Below are 18,908 nucleotides of genomic sequence, written 5' to 3' on the forward strand. Positions count from 1 at the left end.
TTAATCTGCTGTGTCCCATTAGTCCAGATTTCTAAATTTACAGATTAACTCCAGCAGTAGGACATATGAATAGGGTTCCTTTTTTTAAGAAAACAACTGGTAAACCCCTTAGTACAGTTTATGCTTTCAGGAAGCAACTTTTATTGCTATGAGATCTTCATATCCGTGTGGTCTGTTCATTTATAGCTCATTCTTGACCTCTCTTAGCAAATACCCTAGGGAAACATTACACTTCGAGAAATGCCAGCAAAAACGTGAATCAAAATTCTTATAAATGTTTAATGCTTCTTGACCTAGTAATGCTTCTTTGTAGAATTTATCCTAAGGAATTAAACAGATGTGCCAAAGATTTATTTTTTAAAATTTTATTTTGAGAGAGAGAGCAGGGGAGGGGCAGATAGAGAGGGAGAGAGAGAGAATCCCAAGCAGGCTCCATGCTGTCAGTGCAGAGCCTGACATGGGGCTCAGTCTCACGAACCAGGAGATCCTGACCTGAGCCAAAATCAAGAGTCGGGTACTCGACCGACTGAACCACCCAGGCGCCCTAGACGTGTCAAAGATTTATACACAAAGGTATTTATAGTGGTATTAAAACAGTGAGACATTGGAAATAACAAATGTACAACTATAGGGAAATGGTTAAAACATATACTCATGATGAAATAACATGAAACCGTTACAAGTCATGTTTTTGAAGAAAACTTTGACAAAGGAAAATATGCACAATATAAAGTGAAGAAAACAGATGAAGAATAACAGTGATCATCTCTGGATGGTACAATTATGGGTACATTTATGATTTTATGTATTTAAATTTTTTTCTGAAATGAACAAAAATTGTTTTTATAATCAGAAAAGAACCTCACTGATACATCATTATAGATCTCTGAAAGAAATCCCAGCAAACCTGGGGCAATTTCAGCACCTAGCTCTCAAAAAATGTTTTTGGAGTAGGTAGATAGATGGACAAATGAATGAATGAAGAACAGTTGACACTTGTAAGTACCATTACTGAGTTTATATGACTGCTGAAATAAAAAATGAAGGTTTGTTAATTAAAAGAAGATTCCAGACCAGTCAGCAGTTTGAAGGATGGCATGGGAGTTACTGAAGGAGTCACAAAATAAATGAGTGGCTGATGGCAGCCAAGGAGTTGTAGTCTGGCCTTGGGTCCATTGCTGCTCTTGTTGCCCGGCTATCAACACCATGTTTCCTCTTGTTCTGTGTGTGTCCTTGAAGTATCTCTTGTGCCTGCTGTTTTCATTGGTCTCTATTCAGTTTGACGAATGACTGAGAAAGTATGAATGACATCAAAGTCACAAGTTCATTTTCCATTTGAATCACTAAATACTTTTCCATATGAGGAGAAGATATACTAAGGCTAACTCTGGCTGGCCAACTCTCAGACTTGGACTTATTAGACAAGCAGGAGAGTTTGGTAGATAAGGGTAATCTGCCTCTAACACTTGTGACACCACTCACAATTCCCCTATACAGAGGGTTGTGTGTTCTTATGTTCTTGTGAGTAGTCCTCTCTGAAACATTTGTGCTATGAATAATGTTAGCTACCCAAAGAATTAGTAGAACACTTAGTCATGTCACAGTTTTTATAACAAATTCACAAGCTCTTTATGGAAATTATAAATGGGACCGATTGATCTACATTCTATCCTCCACGGTGTTAATTTCTTTTGGCTATTTTGATCAAATTGCTGAACAGGATCTGGCTTCTCTGCAAGGCCATCAGGAGACACCATTAGATGTATGAATGAAATCTAAATGTTTCCTCTCCAGTGCACGCCCGTATCTGTGCCAGAGCTTGTGTCAAAGAAAGCCATTAGACTTTTTGCATATTATTCTGTATCTCTGCTCTTGGTGGCTTATTAAACACAGTGTTCTTAATTGCGGTTACTCTTAAACCCAAATGTATGATAATAGGGCCTTGTTTGTATTTGCTGTCCCTTGATCCTGAGATTTACTGTTTGCCTCTTTCAACCTGAGTTGTCTCTCACCGCTTGTTTTCAAAAACATTCATGGGTTGAGGAATTCACAGTTTGGAGCCTAACTGTCTTTGTCCTGGAGGCCATAATATCTACAGATATGACAGACTCCTTTAAATTGGCCAGCTGGATATTTTATTCTTTAGGATTTTTAAGTATGAGGAAGAGAACATTACTTGAGCACTAACCATGTGCTGTCATTTACTAGACATTTTCCTATACATTATTTGAGCTAATCCTTTTGATAACAATATAAGGTAGGCATTATTACCCCAGTTTTACAAATGAGGAAGCTGTAGCTTTGACAATTAAACAACTGAATGGTAATTTGGACACTGGTCTATTGGACTTCAAAGTTTGTGATTTCCACTGAATATACTGCCTCCCAGGAATAGCAGAGTTTTTTTAGACTGAGCCTAACACCACAGCATTCACTTAGCTTCCCCTCAGTTCCTTTTTCCTATAATTTTCATTCCACTTTGCTTGTGTTACCTTGGCAAGATCAGTCCTTTGCAGCAAGGCCAGGAAGTTAAGCTTTGGACCACCAGTAAGGAGGGCATTGATTTGAGCCTGCTTCCCATTTTGTCCCCAAACCCCGTCACTGTTTGTGTTTTACGTAGTTCCCAGTAACTCATAACCCAATCCAAGAGGGTGCCTATTGCTGGCATAAGTGATACTTGCTGCGTGCTCAGCACTTCAAGGCACTTGGGGTTCCATCATTCACTTGAGAGCCAAAAAGTTCTTCAGTTGTAGGAACATAAAGCCTGCTCTGGTGAAGGCAAGCATGGTCCTCCTCTGGGCCACTGTGGTAAACAGAGCGACTGCACAAAATAGTCTACCAAAGGAGGGTTGGTGTGTATTAGAATAGATCAGCGAGAAACAGGCCATTTGTGCTGAAGGTAGAGGGTGAAAATAGGAAGAAGGGAATTTTCAAGTGTATAGAAGTGGAAAGGGATGAACATTCACCTCCAAACAACTGAGGGATACAAGCTGGGAGTTAGTCTAAGACTGAAGGGAAATTAAAACCCAAGTGCAAAACATCATGGTGTGGTGCCATCCTGTGGAGAGGAGGACAGCCGGATTCCATCCTGGTTTGGAACATTTTAGTTTCAGATGTGAATGAAAAAGTTCATGGGCCTCTTGGAATTAGCCTTTACACATTGGACTCAAATGCATCCTCAGGCCATCATTTTAGAGATATCAAAGGGTTAACCTTCCATGGTTGTTTTGGCACCAAATTCAAATTTAATCCATACTGTATTGGTTTCTTCTTGCCTTCTTTGGTTGTCCACTCAGCAGCTTTCTAGGGAGTTAATCTAGTTTAGGACCTCAAGAGACAAATTTCTAAGAATCCTCTGTGGAGACCAGGAGATTGAGGAAAGGGTTACAAGAAAGCTCAGGAAGACTGAGCATAATTCCTGGGTTTCTTTCCCAGTCTGTTCTCGAATTTCTGCTGCCAGCGTTGCCCAGAGGGAGCCTGGCCATAATTCCTGGCTGCCAACAGCCATTTTTTTTTGTACCCACAGGAAGCAAGATGAGACACCTGTTCCTCAGCTGGTCTCCTGGGACATGTTGGAGGTATCCCCTTATGTGACTGAGTTTCTTAGGAAAATGCAGATTTAAGAGTGTTTAAGAGCTTGGCAGTGCCTTTCTTGGTACCTAACCCTTTTTCCACCTCCTTCACTTCTAGGGTCTCAGAATTTGTGGTTCAGCATTCTCATCAAGTAGCTACAAGTGACCATAAGCCAACTGAGGGGAAGGGGCCCCACAGAGTTAGTGGTAGAATGGGAGGGGTCGTAGCAGAAATAACCACAAGATTGGCTATTTCCAAAGAAACAGTGTTTTGAACTCCATGAAGTGCGAGAGAAGACAAGCTGTAGAATCTAATTCAGGTTCCTACATTTCAGGCAAACTCACTACTTAAAATGTCTGATTTACATCAGGGAGGGCAGGACTCCTCACTTTACCAAAGCCATCACTATAGTAAAGAGTTGAGAGGAACAACCTCATGTCTCTAGTGCTGTGCTGTCCAATATGGTAGCTACTAGCCATATGTGGCTGTTGAGCATTTGAAATATGGCTAGTTTGGATTTAGAGGTTCTGAAAGGTAAAACACACACCAGATGCAAAGATTTAGCATGAAAAAAACAGTGCAGTAATTTTTATATTGATTACATATTGAAAGTATGTTTTAGATATACTGGGTTAAATGAAACATTAACATTGCCTTTTTTAAACCTTTTAAATACCGTTACTAGAACATTTAAAATTATATGTGACCTGCATTATACTTATGTTGGATACTGCTGCTGTAGTGTATTCAAGAATAGGATTTGATTTTTTAGCATTATTTCAGTAGTACATTTCTTTCTACCTACCTGTATAGGAGAGACAGATTAATTGCAAAAGAAGCATAGGGAGGAATGGAGATTTGCAAATGAGAAATTGGTTACAGAAGAAAGTCAGCACCCTACCTCAGTTCCTCTCAGTCTGGGGTGGGGGCAGTCAACTGTCTGAAGCAAGCACTTTCATTCCCCTAGCTTTGATTTCCTAGTTGGGGCCCAGAGAGGAGAGGGAGAAGTCACTTTGAAACTTCTCTGCCCTCACCATCTTCGCCATGAAGCTGTGAGTGGGAGATAGTGGTGATAGGACAGGAACTTTCCCTGGGCCCCTCTGGGCCACCATCCCTGGCTGAGAGAAGAAGAAGGAATGAGGTGAGCCCTTTCTTCACTCCCAGGGCCATCTGGTAGAGCTGCTGCCGCACCTCCTTCTGCCAGTAGGCATAGATGAGTGGGTTGAGCAGGGAGTTGCCCACACCGAGCAGCCACAGGTACCGTTCCAGCACCAGGTAGAGGTAGCACTTCTGGCAGGCCACCTGCACAATGCCAGTGATAAGGAATGGGGTCCAGGACAGAGTGAAGCTCCCAATGAGAACAGCCACAGTGCGGACAGCCTTGAAGTCGCTGGGAGTCCGAGGAGGCCGGTATGCTCCGGCCATGGCTCCTGCTTGTTCCACCTTTCGGATCTGCTGGCTGTGCATGGAGGCAATCTTGAGCATATCACAGTAGAAGAAGACAAAGAGGAGCAGGGCTGGGAAGAAGCCAACGCAGGAGAGGGTCAGCACAAAGCGTGGGTGAAACACAGCGAAGAAGCTGCAGGGACCCTGGTAGGTAGTCTGCTGGAATATGGGGACTCCAAGTGGGAGGAAGCCAATAAGGTAAGACACCAACCACAGCCCGGCAATGCAGGACCCAGCCATGAGCCCGTTCATTATCTGGAAGTAGCGGAGGGGCTGCTTGATGGCAAGGTACCTGTCAAAGGCAATCAGCATGACTGTGAGGACAGAGGCAGCTGCGGAAGAAGTAACAAATGCCATCCGAAGGCTGCATAGGGTCTTCTGTGTGGGCCGAGGTGGGCTGGAGAGCTGGTCTGTGACTAGGCCGGAGATGGCCACACCAAGCAAGGTGTCGGCTACAGCCAGATTCAAGGTGAAGCAGAGACCAACACCATCATTCTTGTGGATCAGCAACAGCACAGCCACAGCCACTAGTGCATTGGCAGCAATAATGAGGGAGGCCAGGACAGCAAGAGTCACTCCAAATGGAAAAGATGACTCCATGTCTTGAAGTGGCAGGATTTCCACTTACCAGGGCATTCTGGCTCTCCAGCTCAAATTCTCACGGGCTGGGAGAGAAAGGGCTGGGTTCAGAGGGGCATCAGAGATCTGGCCACGACTGGCAGCTTGCCATCTTTCAGATCCTGCTGATCAATGAGATTCACTCACCCTTTCTCTTTCAGTCCTCAGCCTCTTGCCTCTCCAGCTCTCTGAAGGCAGCAATCCCTGTGTAGCCCTCCCCCTGGCCGCTGTGCTAGTCCCTCCCCCTCCAACTACCAAGTTACTAGACAACTCCCAAGTACCTGTGCATACTGTCTCGCCAGGCTCTCTTCCTCCATTGATGCTTCAAGGACTTTCTTTGGAGGGCCTGGGGCATTCATCTGATCTCCTGTCTGGCAGAAGATATAATTGACTCTAATCACACTTTTTCTTCCTCCATAGCTTGATATTAAACTCCTACTTCTTCTTTTCCCAAGCTTCAAGTACTAGCTTAACAACTGATCTCAGCTTAATTAAGCATTTGCTTAATAACAAATTCTCAGTTACTACTATTACTGCTTTCAATCAAGCAAGATGATCATAATCAGTTGAAGTGGGAAGTGAGGGCGGGCAGACTATTTCAAGGCCCAGCATACTTTCAGGGGAGCTACCACGCATTTAAGCTATTTATCTTTTGCTTCCTAACACCTCAGAGTCTAATTCTCTAAAATAGGGGGTGCCATCCCCCTCTTTTTCATCCCTCAGATCTTGGCTGATTCAGAAAGGCAGGAAAATGAAAGCAGGTAATTGTTAACAGTTGTTAATTCAGTTTCGACCAGAACCCACTCCCTGTCTAAAGCTGCTGTTTGTCGGGTATACTCACTGAAAATGTGTCTCTGGTCAGAAGTCGTGGTTGCCAGCCTTGCCTTTCTTGATCCTGTAGCCCCGAGGTCTCTCTGGGACAGGAGAAGAGGAGGCGAGCTGCATTCTGGAAAGTGTCTGCTGTAATATTTGGTTGTGGAATTTTCCATTTCCACTATGGATCGTGTTAGGCTGAAGGGTGGCAGTGTTGCCGAGGCAGGTGAGATGGGCTCAGGCAGGGCCGCCGCTGTGTAGGTCACTCCTATTTTAAGTTGTATATCCATTTGTTCGGGTACATTAGAACTAACCTTTTGCCTGCTACTCTTGGATACCAAGAAGAGAGGGGTGGGGAGAAGAGTGGTTTGAAGCTTATTTACTCAGTTCAGGTGAGAGCACAAATGGGAAAGGTTAGTGTTTTAAGTGAGGGAGTGGAGAGCAAGGTGCAGAGTTGGAGGCAAATATTATATCCAGGATGTTTTGACAGTCGGAGAGGGCTGTTGACAGAGGTCTCTCCTACAAATGATCACAAAGGCTGTGGCATGGGGACTTGGTACTCCAGCTGCCAGTCTGAGAACAGTTCTTATGCTTTGGTACCTCCATTAGGAAGCTGACTTCAGGTTGCTTAGTACCTGGCCTGATTTTATGCCTGGATCTAAGGTGTGCTCTAGTTTCCCTAGCTCTTGTCTAGGAGTCAAGATGGTCCTTTTGAAGCCCATGCTCAAACTTGGAAGGCTTGTTAACACACAGATTCTTGAGCCTCACCCTGAGTTTTAGATTATTTATGTCTGGGGTGGGTCTGAGAATCTGCATTTCTAACAAGTTCCCAGGTGATGCTGATTCAGGGACCCCATTTGAGAACCAGTGCTCTAGTGAAATGGTTCTTTTTTTTTTTTTTTTTTTTTTTTTTGAAATGGTTCTTAACCTTAGCCGTGCTGTGGAGTTACTTGGTGACCAAAAATACTGATGTTTTGGGTCACACACCAAGAGATTCTGATACCATTAGTTTGGGGTGTGACCTATGCATCCGGAGTTTTGAAAGCTCCTCATGTGATTATAATACTCAGCCAGCGGTGAGAACCACTGTTCATTGGTAGAAACACAGGCTCTGGAGTCAGGACACTATCTCTGTGATTTTGCTTGGAGAAATGAATTCACCTCTCTGACTCAGCTGTGGCTTCCTCGTGTGTCCCATGGGGACAATAATTCCTATGTCACAAGGTTGTGGGGATGACAGAACGAGGTATGATGGATATTAAAAGGCTTCATGAACTATAAAATATTACACAGGTACTTTTATCGAGTGTCTTCTAGTCTCTTGTTAATCAAAGTGTGTATCAGATCAGGAGCATTGGTAGGACCTGTGAGCTTGGTAGAAATGCAGAATCTTAGGCCCTTCCCAAGACTTCCTGAAGCAGAGTGTGCACTGGAACAAGATCTCCAGGTGATCCGTATGCACATTAAAGGTGTCCTTTCCCAGCACCTACTCTCGGGTGCCTGGTTATGTTGGTTTATTTTGCTGCTGTGGCAAACTGCTACAAGCTTAGTGGCTTAAACAACATAGATGTATTATTTTACCCTTCTTGAAGTCAGAAGTCCGAAACAGGTTTCACAGGGCTCCAATTAAGGCGTTATCAGGGCTGGGTTCCTTTGGGAGGCTCTAGGGGAAAATAATTTCCTTGTCTTTTTCAGCTTTTAGAGGCTGCCTGCATTCCTTGGCTCATGACACATCATTCCAACCTCTGCTTCTGTAGTCACATCTTCTCTGACTCTGACCCTCCTGCCTCCCTCTTTTAAGGACTCTTGTGATTATATTGAGTCTACCTGGATAATCAATGATATCCTCCCCATGTCACATTTTCAAAGTGCTTTTTGCTGTGTAAGGTAAAATATTCACAGGTTCTGGGGATTAGGACATGCACGCCTTTGGAGGGGGGCAGTTTTGTGCCTACCATACCAGTGTTCTCTGCTGCCCACATCTTCTCTCTCCATCCCCTAAAGATGCTCTTCTCAGTGTAATCTTCCTTTGCTCATGTCCTAGACATTTATTTCTTTTACCCATCAACACTCTCTTGTTTTCTGTCTTATCTCCTTAGGCATCCACAAGCTGATTTAATCTAATCTAGGAAGCTTTGGAAAAGAGTGGGCTCCCTGTCACTGGAAATATGCAAGCAGAGCCTGAATGCTCACCTGTCGGGAAGGCCTTAGAGATAATTCCTGCAGCAGTGCAAAACATCTGCAAAACATCGTTATTCCCGTTGCGTTGTCTTTCAGTCCCTATGCAACCTATTATTGATGGGCCCCTGGGAGTCTTCCGTTCCTCAGCTCCCTCCCTTCTTTCTTAGTTGTCCCCACCTCTGTGTCCTCCTTGGCTTTTTCTATTCCCTTTCTCACACTACCACACAGACTCAGCTGTGTGTCCTTTGGCTTTGCCCATGCTGTGAGGTCAAGACCACAGAGAATGTGGTTCCTTCCTGGAAGGCCAGTGGTTAGTCCTCATGGTCCTAAGGCTGAGGGTTCTCAGAGTCTCCAGAGTGGAGCGTTGATTGACAAGGTAAACAAGTTGGGGTTGACAAAGGGGAGGAAGGTAAAGGACGAGAGAGCTTATTCTCTGGTCAAACTATCCCATAACCAAAGCATTAAATGCTGGTTGTAGTGGGCTAAGGATGCAATGGGGTGCTTTGTACACCCTGAGGGCATGGGACCAAGGACCAGAGGTTTCAACTGGAATGAGTGTGGAGGAGAAGCCAGGCTTCAAAAGAGCCTGCCTTTGGAGCCAGGCCCCTGGGAGAGGAGCTCTAGGAAGATATCCAAGACAAGTGATGCCTGATTACCTGTAGTGCCTAGACCAGCCATCTGCCTGTATGATTTAGCTGCATCTTGCCCAGGGACAAAAGCATCAGTGACATTTAATATCCCTCTGTGAATGACTAGACCATACATCCATTGCTGTTAAATATTACGCAGTGGTGTGAAAAGAATGGGATAGGCTTATATGTCCTGATGCAGCCCTCCAAGGCTTATTGTTGACTGATAAATCAAGTCACACATCAGTATGTAGCATCTGGACCCACTTACAAAAGTAAAATCCCAAACCCCAGCTTTATGTGTGTAGAAGTGCACAGAGATCACCATAAATACATGTTAACAGAGAGTGAATAGCTTTAAGGAGGGGAGTGAGAAGCCGGGATGGAAAGCGACTGTCACAATTTACTTGGAATACTGACTTGTTATGTATTTTCACAGTGAGGATGTGTTCATGTAATTTCAAAAGAAAGGGGCGCCTGGTTAAGCATCCGACTTGAGCTCAGGTCACGATCTCACAGTTTGTGAGTTTGAGCCCCACATCGGGGTCTGCACTGACAGTGTGGAGCCTGTTTGGCATTCTCTCTCTCTCTCTCTCTCTCTCTCTCTCTCTCTCTCTCTCTCTCTCCCTCCCTCTCTTTCTGTCAATAAATAAATAAATAAATAAATAAACAAACAAACTTAAAATAAAACCTCCTCAATAACAACCCCCTTCTCCCCATTTCAGCTCAGGCACCACTTTGCAAAGGCCCTTTGCAGACCACAGCCAAATGCCTCTGTGCACACACGTACATTATGTATACACATAGTTATACACTTGCTTTTGCTTACACTTTGTTACCTGCCAGTGCTACAGTTGTAGAAAGAGGTTGTGTGTGTGTGTATGGCGAGAAATGGCAGGGCAAAATGGGGTGGGTGGATCAGTATTTGAGGCTTTAGTCGCTTCTTACAGTGGGAGGCACTTTGAAGAAACAGCCCTAGACTTCTGGGGCTTCTGAGCCGTCGTGCAACAGTGATACCAGCTAATATTTATGGGGCCTTTAAAATGCTGAGTACCATGCTAAATGTACAACATATTCTTTAATCCTTACAAAAATTCTATAAGGTAGGTACTGTTAATATTCCAATTTTACAGATGGGCAAACCAAGGCATGCAGAGGGTGACTTATTTGTCCAAGGCCACACAGCTCATACAAGCAGCAGGTGTTGGAAATTCTCAGGCCAGAAGCTTGTGTGGAACAGCCACCAAGAATTTGTCCTCTTATCAACCATAGAGACCACCCCCCCCCCCTTTTTGTTTTGGCAGTTTGTGACTCTGTGCCTTTGCACATCTTATTACCTCGACCTTAATGCTGACACTTTTATGCTTTGGGTTTGTTTACAGGTGCTTGAGCTCAAATTAAATAGAAGACCCTTCCCCCTTGTTGGGTCACTAAAGCCCAGTAATTGTGGACGAGAATTTTTTTTTTTTTTCTTACTGTGAGTCCAAGGAAATATATGACTCTGGACTCATGTATACCTCTCCACTTATCTTCCCACTCCTGCTTTCCATTATTGCTAGTGCCTCTCCCTTTTAGCACTTTTCTTATCTTTCATCTGCACTATTACAGCCTTCTATCTGCTTGTCCTGTCTTTCTCCCCTGTCAACATCCCCTTCCAGCATGTTGATGGAGTGCCTGATCTGTGATCGTTACTATGCTCAGAGCTTTTTGGACATTCAAGTAACACCTTATGAGATAGGTGTTATTTTTCTCCCCACCTTAAAAGTGAAGATGCTGAGGCTTGGAGAGGCAAAAGGGCCTGTCCAAGGTTACCCAGCTAGGAAGCAGTGGCAGAGCAGGGATTGGCATCCAAGTCTTATTACTCCTTGTCCAATGGCTTTTTTCTACTCCATGTTGCAGAAGCCTGGGTGTGGTAGGCTGAGTAATAGCTCCCAAAGATGTCCACTTTTGAATCCCTGGAACCTGTCAATGTCTTGCCTTATGCGGCAAAAGGGACTTTGCTGATGGGATTAAGTAAAAATCTTGAGATGGGGTGATTATCCTGGATATTATGGGTGGGCCCAATGATATAATCCCAAGGGTCCTTGTTAGAGGGAGGCAGGAGATCAGCAAGCAGTATTAAGGGGTGTGATGATGGAAGCACAAGGTGGGAGTGATGCAAGGAAGGGGTCATGAGCCAAAAATTGCAAGAGGCCTCTAGAAGCTAGAAAAGGCAAGGAGACAGATTCTCCCCTAGAGCCTCCAGAAGGAACCAGGCGTGCTGACACTTTGATGTGAAACTGATCTCAGACTTCTGATGTTGAGAACTGTAAGATACTACATTGGTGGTGTTTTAAGCGCTAGGTTTGTGGGAATTTGTTGCAGCAACAGCAGGAAACTAATACATTGAACTAAAGGGTTAATATGAGGAGGCAATTAAAACACTGGGTCCTGTTTATATTGCTGCTTGGCAGTGCCTGCTGCCCAAGAGACATTTGGTTGTAATACTACAAAGGTTTCTACTTACCCAGGAAAGAGCAGCTTGCTCTGCGATGCCAAATGCCAATGGCCATGAAGCCCAGCAGAGGGCAGACACTCTTCAGGGAGAAAGCAATCCTTAGAAAGGCTTTGCTCCTGTTTTCCATATAAATAGGAAGGGTCTTTAAAAGGAAGAAAGATCCTTCTAGGCACATGCAGGTTGCTCTGATTGTGTTGCATCTTAGTTATGCCTTCATGCAGGCCAGAGGAGCGCTGTGAGTACAAAGACGTTTTCATTTGCCACCCAGGGCTCAGAAATTTCTTGCTCCTTTTATGTATTCATATTGTTGGGACTAGTGCGTGGAAATCCTTCCTTGCCCTGAAGATTAGGAATTGGGTAATAAGGCACAAATACTTTTGCTTAATTCCCATGGCTTGTGCAATGGGGTGGGGTGAAGGGAGAAAATATACATTCAATTCACATTTCTTTTTTCATTGAAAGTCTTTCTTATCACACACACTTGACAATGCATGATCTCATTTAATCCTCACAATATGCCTGTGAGGTGATATTATCAGAAGTTAATTCAGGCTAATTAAGTTGCCCAGAGTTCCACAGCCAGCAGATGGTAGAACTCGGATTTGAACCCAGGTCTGCCAAGTCTCCGCATCTGCATTCATATAACGATGCCACCTGGTCTCTCCAGAACTATAATGTTGTTACAGAAAAAAGTTGCTGACCAGAGGCAGTGAAAGCTGTGTGGCATCATCCTATGGCTTTGAAAACTCATGCCCAGCCTCATGATGGATGTCAGCGTCCACCGCGCACAAGAATGCATCCCTGGGCCTTGAGCCAAGGCGGACCTGCCCTGTGTTTCATCTCTGAGGGCTTTGCTTGCTTCTCAGTTTGTCTTTCTGATCACCCATCTGTTCTAGTCCTCACAATAATGTGTCTCACTTGTCTGGCTTCTCTGCCCCACGGCCACCTACTCCTTTCCCTAATATGCAGATTGTCTCCTACTCTCTGGATCAGTGTTTCACCAGGCTCTCCTGCTAACTGGCTTCTTCCCCTTTGTCTCAATATGTCATTTTATGGTATGGATTGGCAACAGAACACTCCAGAAATAATGAGAATGACTGACAGGAGGGTAAAGGCTGATAATGCAAGGAGTATTTTGGAGACTAGAGGGTAGGGCACTTAGTCATTGGCTTGGAGATTGACCTGCTTAAGTGCAAATGTGATGACCTTTTAGGAACTCCTGCTCTAGGCAGGTTCCTGACATCCCTCAAAAATTCTTTTCCATTCAGCCCCAGTTCAATTGGCCCACCTCTACTCATCCCACCTGGTCTGATGATCCGATTCAGTTCAATTCTGCATGCATGCTCCTTAGACCTATATACCGAAGGGGACTTAACATCATGAATTTAGAGTAAATGTGATTCATGATCACAGGTGGGCTCTGCTTGGATCAGAGCTATCTAATGCCCTAGCAATTTCTTCTTCATTCTCTCCCTTTATGCCCTGAAACTGGATTCTGCTTTTAAAGTCAGCTCATCAGAAACCTTAGCCTCTTCTAGGGGCACCTGGTGGCTCAGTTGGTTGAGTGTCTGACTTTGGTGCAGGTCATGGTTTCACAGTCTGTGAGTTCGAGCCCTGCGTCAGGCTCTGTGCTGACAGCTCGGAGCCTGGAGCCTGTTTCAGATTCTGTGTCTCCCTCTCTCTCTGCCCCTCCCCTGCTTGTGCTCGGTCTCTTTGTCTCTCAAAAATAAATAAACATTAAAAATTTAAAAAAAAAGAAACCTTAGCCACTTCTAAAATTTGTGCTGCTTGAGGTTTGGAAATCTGCTTTGGCCTGGGCACTGGAGAAAAGCTGAACAACAATGAGCAGGTGATAAAAGGACATCTGTCATGTACCTTCTAGAAGGCATACTCACCCCTGGAAGTGATTTGTCCTCCTCTTCCTCCAGAGTTTGGGATTCTCTATCTAGCTCCTCAAGATTATACCTGAGAGTCAGACTGCTGAGAGCGAGCAGTTGTGCCGAGCCTGGGGGGAGCCAGTGGAGGGTGCGGTTGTGCTTCCAATGTATCAATATCTGATGCACATAACTCATGCCAGTTCTCCTGCAACAGCTTCTAAGCTTTGTAAACTGCTCTGAATTATCTGTGGATGACTGTATTCATAGATAATCCTTAGACGCTCTAGTGCAGTAGTCCTTAGCTGTTGTTTTCTGAACCATGGAACTATTTTGGAATCTGTTGGAAGCTATGGACCGTTTCTTTAAAAATGCACATGTTCATGTTACATACACATCATACAAGCAAACGCAGGGTCCTTATAGACTCCCTGGAGCCCATGTATGGATTCAGGTTAATATCCTTGGAAGAGATGGTAAGATCTCCTGTTAACACAACACATCATTTCTTATTCTCTATTCCTCCAGGCAACCTATAATTAAGGAACAGACCCCTTAAACAAGTATATTTAACAGCTTTCTTTACCTCATGGAAGTGTGGCCTGTATCCACACTCTCAGGCTTCTGTTTTGCTTCCATCAGGCAGCATTGCCCCTAAGTCTCCAGTGTTGGAGCAGGTAAGTACAGGATGGCATGCCGTTGGATTTTTGGGTCCTCTCAAGTCAACTTTCTTGATAGTGACATTGCTTTGGACCAATTGAAATAAATGGGCAAAACACTGAAAGCTTAAAGGTCCTTCTGCCAAGAGAACTTTCCTGTGGTGTTTGACAACATTGGTCACCTTTCACTATCTTCTGGAATCCTGCTGCTTCACCTTCAGCCATCCTTCTCCTCCTTGGTCTCCTTTGTTGGTTCCTTGGATACTTTAGATTCAACAGTTTGCTGTATGAATTCATCAGTTTTCTCCCAAACCAGCCTTCCTCCCTGCCTTTCTTACTGTAGAGACTAGTCATTACTCATCTAGTCTCTCAACCAGAAACCTAAGTGCCATCCTGAGATGTTTCCTCACCGCCCATGTCTACTTTAGGCAACATGTGCCACTGAAATCTGTTGACTTTGGTTCTTCCCATCACAGCCAACTGGTGCCCCAGAATCAAGACTTGCATGCCTTTAATCCATCCTCCATACTTGTTCCAAGGTGATCTGAACTAAAATTGACCATTTTATCCCCAGGGTCAAGGGACAATACTTGCATTGTATTTTTTCCCGACATATAATTTTCTCTCTAGACTTAGCATCTTTTTTTTTTTTTTTTAATGATGGCCACCACCTGGTTATTTTTTTTTTTATTTTTTTTTTTAACGTTTATTTATTTTTGAGACAGAGCATGAATGGGGGAGGGTTAGAGAGAGAGGGAGACACAGAATCTGAAACAGGCTCTAGGCTCTGAGCAGTCAGCACAGAGCCCAACGCGGGGCTCGAACCCACAAGCTGTGAGATCATGACCTGAGCCGAAGTCGGACGCTCAACCGACTGAGCCACCCAGGCGCCCCTAGACTTAGCATCTTATCTTTTGTATTCTCAGCACCTAATACAGTGTTTGCATATGGCAGGTCCTCAACTAGTGGCTGGCTTGTTCGTTAGTTGAATGGCTGACTGATTAAGCCATATGATCACTTCTCATTGCCTGCAGGCTGGAATCTAACCTTCTTGGCTGCATCTGCAAGGCCTTTCATAAAATGGCCTGAAACCTTCCATCTTCATGGGATGCCCTGCCCCATCCCATCTCCTGGTCACACCGTACACTTTTCACACTTTGATGCATTTGTCTCTTGTGATTCTTCTGCTTGAAATGCTCTCTCTGCATGGCATCCATCCTGTCTTCCATCTTCATGGTGACTGCCGTCAGGTGCAGCTCAACTGTCCTCTGCCTCACCATAGCTTTCCCTGACAATCTCCTTTCCAATCCCAGCTCCCTTTGACCCCTGGTAGTCAGAATTAATTGATTCCTCAACTTGTTCCAGTGACATTTCATTCATACCTTCATTTTGACCCTCATCCCTTTGTATTATATTTATTCATATATGTAAATATCTGGCAACATTTTGAGCTATTCAGGAGCAGGGACTGGGTCTTATGGTCTTGTTTACTGTAGTATCCCCAGCATCTAGCCCAGCATCCCAGCACTCAGAAACATAGAATATGCCTTTACATTGGTGTCATGTGTGTTCTTTACTTTTTAAAAGTATTTTCTCTGGGGCGCCTGGGTGGCTCAATAGGTTAAGTGTCTGAGTTCAGCTCAGGTCATGATCTCATGGTTTGTGAGTTCGAGCCCCACATCAGGCTCTGAGCAGACAGCTCAGGCCCTGGAACCTGCTTCAGATTCTGAGTCTCTCTGCCCCTTCTCAACTTGCACTCTGTGTGTGTCTTGCACTCTGTGTCTCTCTCTCTCAAAAATAAGTAAACATTAAAAAAATAAAAAATAATAAAAGATTTTTTCGTTAAAAAAAATATCAGCATGGGACACCCTCTCCCTTGCTATCTCCCTGAGGCAAACCACCATCATCTCCTGCCTGAGTTATTGCAAAGCTTCCTAGTCTCCTTGACTCTACCCTAGGCACTCTCCTCAACCCCACAGTTTGCAGCCAAGGTCATCCTGCTAAAATGTAAGCCAGACTAAAATCCTTTGTTGGCTTCTCACCTCACACTGAGTAAAATCTAAAGTTGCTACCCAACATGTCCCTGCCTGATCTGTTCCCCTCATCCCCACTTATCCTATGCATGTTGGCTAAGGGTGCAGACGTTGGAGCCATACTACCTGGATCTAAATCCTGGCTCTACCACTGGCCAGCTGTGTGACATAGGGCAAGTGACTTAACCTCTCTGTGCCCCAGTTTCATCATCTGCAAAATGGGGATAGTAGTATCTACCACATAGGATTGTTGCGAAAAGTAAATGAGTTAATGTATGTAAGGTACCTAGAACAGTACCTGGTATGTGGTGGGTACTAAATCAGATTTTGTTAAATAAACAAAAATATGTTATTCTCTTCCTTGCCTGCTCCTCTCCAGCTACTCTGGCCTCCTTATTGTTTCTCAAACACATTCCTGTCTCAGGACCTTGGCACTTAATGTTCACTCTCCCTGAATACTCTTCCCCCAGATGTTGCATGACTTGCTCCTCATCTTCTTGCAGGTCTCTGCCTCCGTGTCATTTTTATCAGGGAGGCCTTCTTTGACCCATCACCCCTTTAAAATAGCAACACTTCGTAACTCTCTGTCCCCTTACCCTTCATAGCACTTCTCAACATTGGATGTATGTTTATATGTTTATTTGCCTTCTTCCCCAACAAGAATGTAAACTCCATGAAGACAGGAACTCTCCTTGCCTTGTTTACTGTTATAACCCTTGCACCTAGAACAGAGTCTAGCATATAGTAGTTGCTCAATAAATATTTGTTGAATAAATGAACAAAAGACAAAAGTGAGAAAATAAAGGTCACGATCTCTCTGCCAAGATAACATGGCAATAAAAAAATGTAAGTGATCTCTGGATAAAGGGAAGAAAATTCTAACAGTATAGAAAGAAACATAGGGAAAATAAAATCCTCTCTCCTATCCTCATCTGTTTCCCTAAAGGTAACCATATCTCTGTGTGTTTGCAACTTCATTAACCAGCAGTTGTATTGGTTGCTTGCTATATGTGCAGAAAAGTGTTCGAGGTTTGAGGTGCTGAGGGCTTAGAAAGGAAGAGCCTGTATTTTCCAGGATCTTACAGCCTCCCTGGGGAGATAACATAAAAGAGTTGTGATATGCTGCAGAGTTCAGAAGTGGGAACCATCACTGTGGACTAGTGAGGTCAGGAAAGGTTTCCTACTTGCGAGATGCCCTGATGGGAGTTTAGAGCTCGGGTGGGTTTCAGAGAGAGAGAGGAGTGGCCCAGGGGTATAGGGGTCTCCCAGCAGGGTGTCTAGGCTGGATAATGAAAGGAACCCCTGAGGGAACGGATAGAAGTGAAAGCTGGCTGAAATTGAGGCTTTGTGTTGGGGAGCAGTGGGAGAAAAGACTGGAGAATAGGGGCTGAGGCACTTATACAAGTACTGAAAGAACTAGGAGCCATGCAATAATGAAACAGAACCGTGACTGTATGAGATGCAATTTATAGACACTGCAGTAGCGCAGTTATTAGGACTTGGTGATTGGATAGATATCTTTGGGTGAAGAATAGGGAAGACTGAAATATAAAACCCCTGTTTTTGTACCTGGGCAACCAGGCAAATGTTGATAACATTTCTTGAAATTAGGAAGTTAGGAGGGAAAGCTGTTTTGGGATGTGGTGTGGTGGGAAGTGAAGAGATGAATTTGGCTGGACATATTGTTCAGCCTTCGCTTGAATGTAAGGACTGCCTATGGCTTACTCAGCATTGCCCATAGAACCTAGACATGAGCTTTCCATACAGTGGGTGCTAAGTGGATGTTACTGGTGGAGATCACTAATAGCCACCTTGAATAGCAAACCCTGGTTCTCTTCTCAGAGCCTCAGATCAGAGGGTCCTCTGGATCCTCATTCCCTTTCCACCAAGACTTGTGGAAATCTCTAGGCATCGTGTCACCTACCAATTCCTACCAATTGGAAGCACATCGATGGGGATGTCCCAGGCAAACTGGGATGTTTTTCAGTTCTCCCAGGTTCAGAATATCTCTGCTGAACCCACTAGCTTGATAGTAGCAGTCTTCTCATGTCCTCCTCCAACTGAATTGTCCTTCCCTTTGGTTGGTCTTTATCTCCTCTTTTGCTTCAGCTTCCTTTTGCACCCTGATGTCCAAGACCCAGGTGTAGCCCCATTTCTTTCATTTCACAGTTGCTTGAAGAATCCAGCCAGATAATGCTACATGCTGGTTTATCACTTTGCAGTGGCTACTTCAACCCTACAACTAAGCAACTTAAGATTCCCAGGAGCAGATAAAACCTGTATGCAATCTGTCACTGTTTAGTTTTCACTGCCAAGATAATTCTACAAAGTTAATGAATAGCTGGGTTGGAGTGGGGGAGGGACACAAACAGAATGAATGAAGAGAAACTGTCATTGGTGGGTAGTCTCCCTTCTGCTTTTTGTCAGGACATTGGGTACATGGTGAGTCATTGAAGTTATAGTTGTCGTCATCATCGTCATCATCATCATTATCATCAAAGTACTTTTCTGAAGTGACTAACTTCTGGGGCTCTGAGTTAGGCCTATGCAGAGAACTACACAGCTCTGGAACTTCACTTCTAAAC

General features: G+C 44.3%; 1 protein-coding gene across 1 annotated transcript; it reads right to left on the reverse strand.

The window, feature by feature from the left end:
- Positions 1–4,233: 4,233 nt before the first annotated feature.
- Positions 4,234–5,619, reverse strand: GPR119 (G protein-coupled receptor 119). The gene has a single exon (XM_053891433.1). The coding sequence runs from the start codon at positions 5,617–5,619 to the stop codon at positions 4,582–4,584; it is 1,038 nt and encodes a 345-aa protein (XP_053747408.1). The 3' UTR covers positions 4,234–4,581.
- Positions 5,620–18,908: the final 13,289 nt, after the last annotated feature.

Source organism: Panthera pardus, unplaced genomic scaffold (assembly GCF_024362965.1).
Source record: "Panthera pardus isolate Hobbes unplaced genomic scaffold, ASM2436296v1 HiC_scaffold_27, whole genome shotgun sequence".
In the NCBI taxonomy this organism is placed as follows: domain Eukaryota; kingdom Metazoa; phylum Chordata; class Mammalia; order Carnivora; family Felidae; genus Panthera; species Panthera pardus.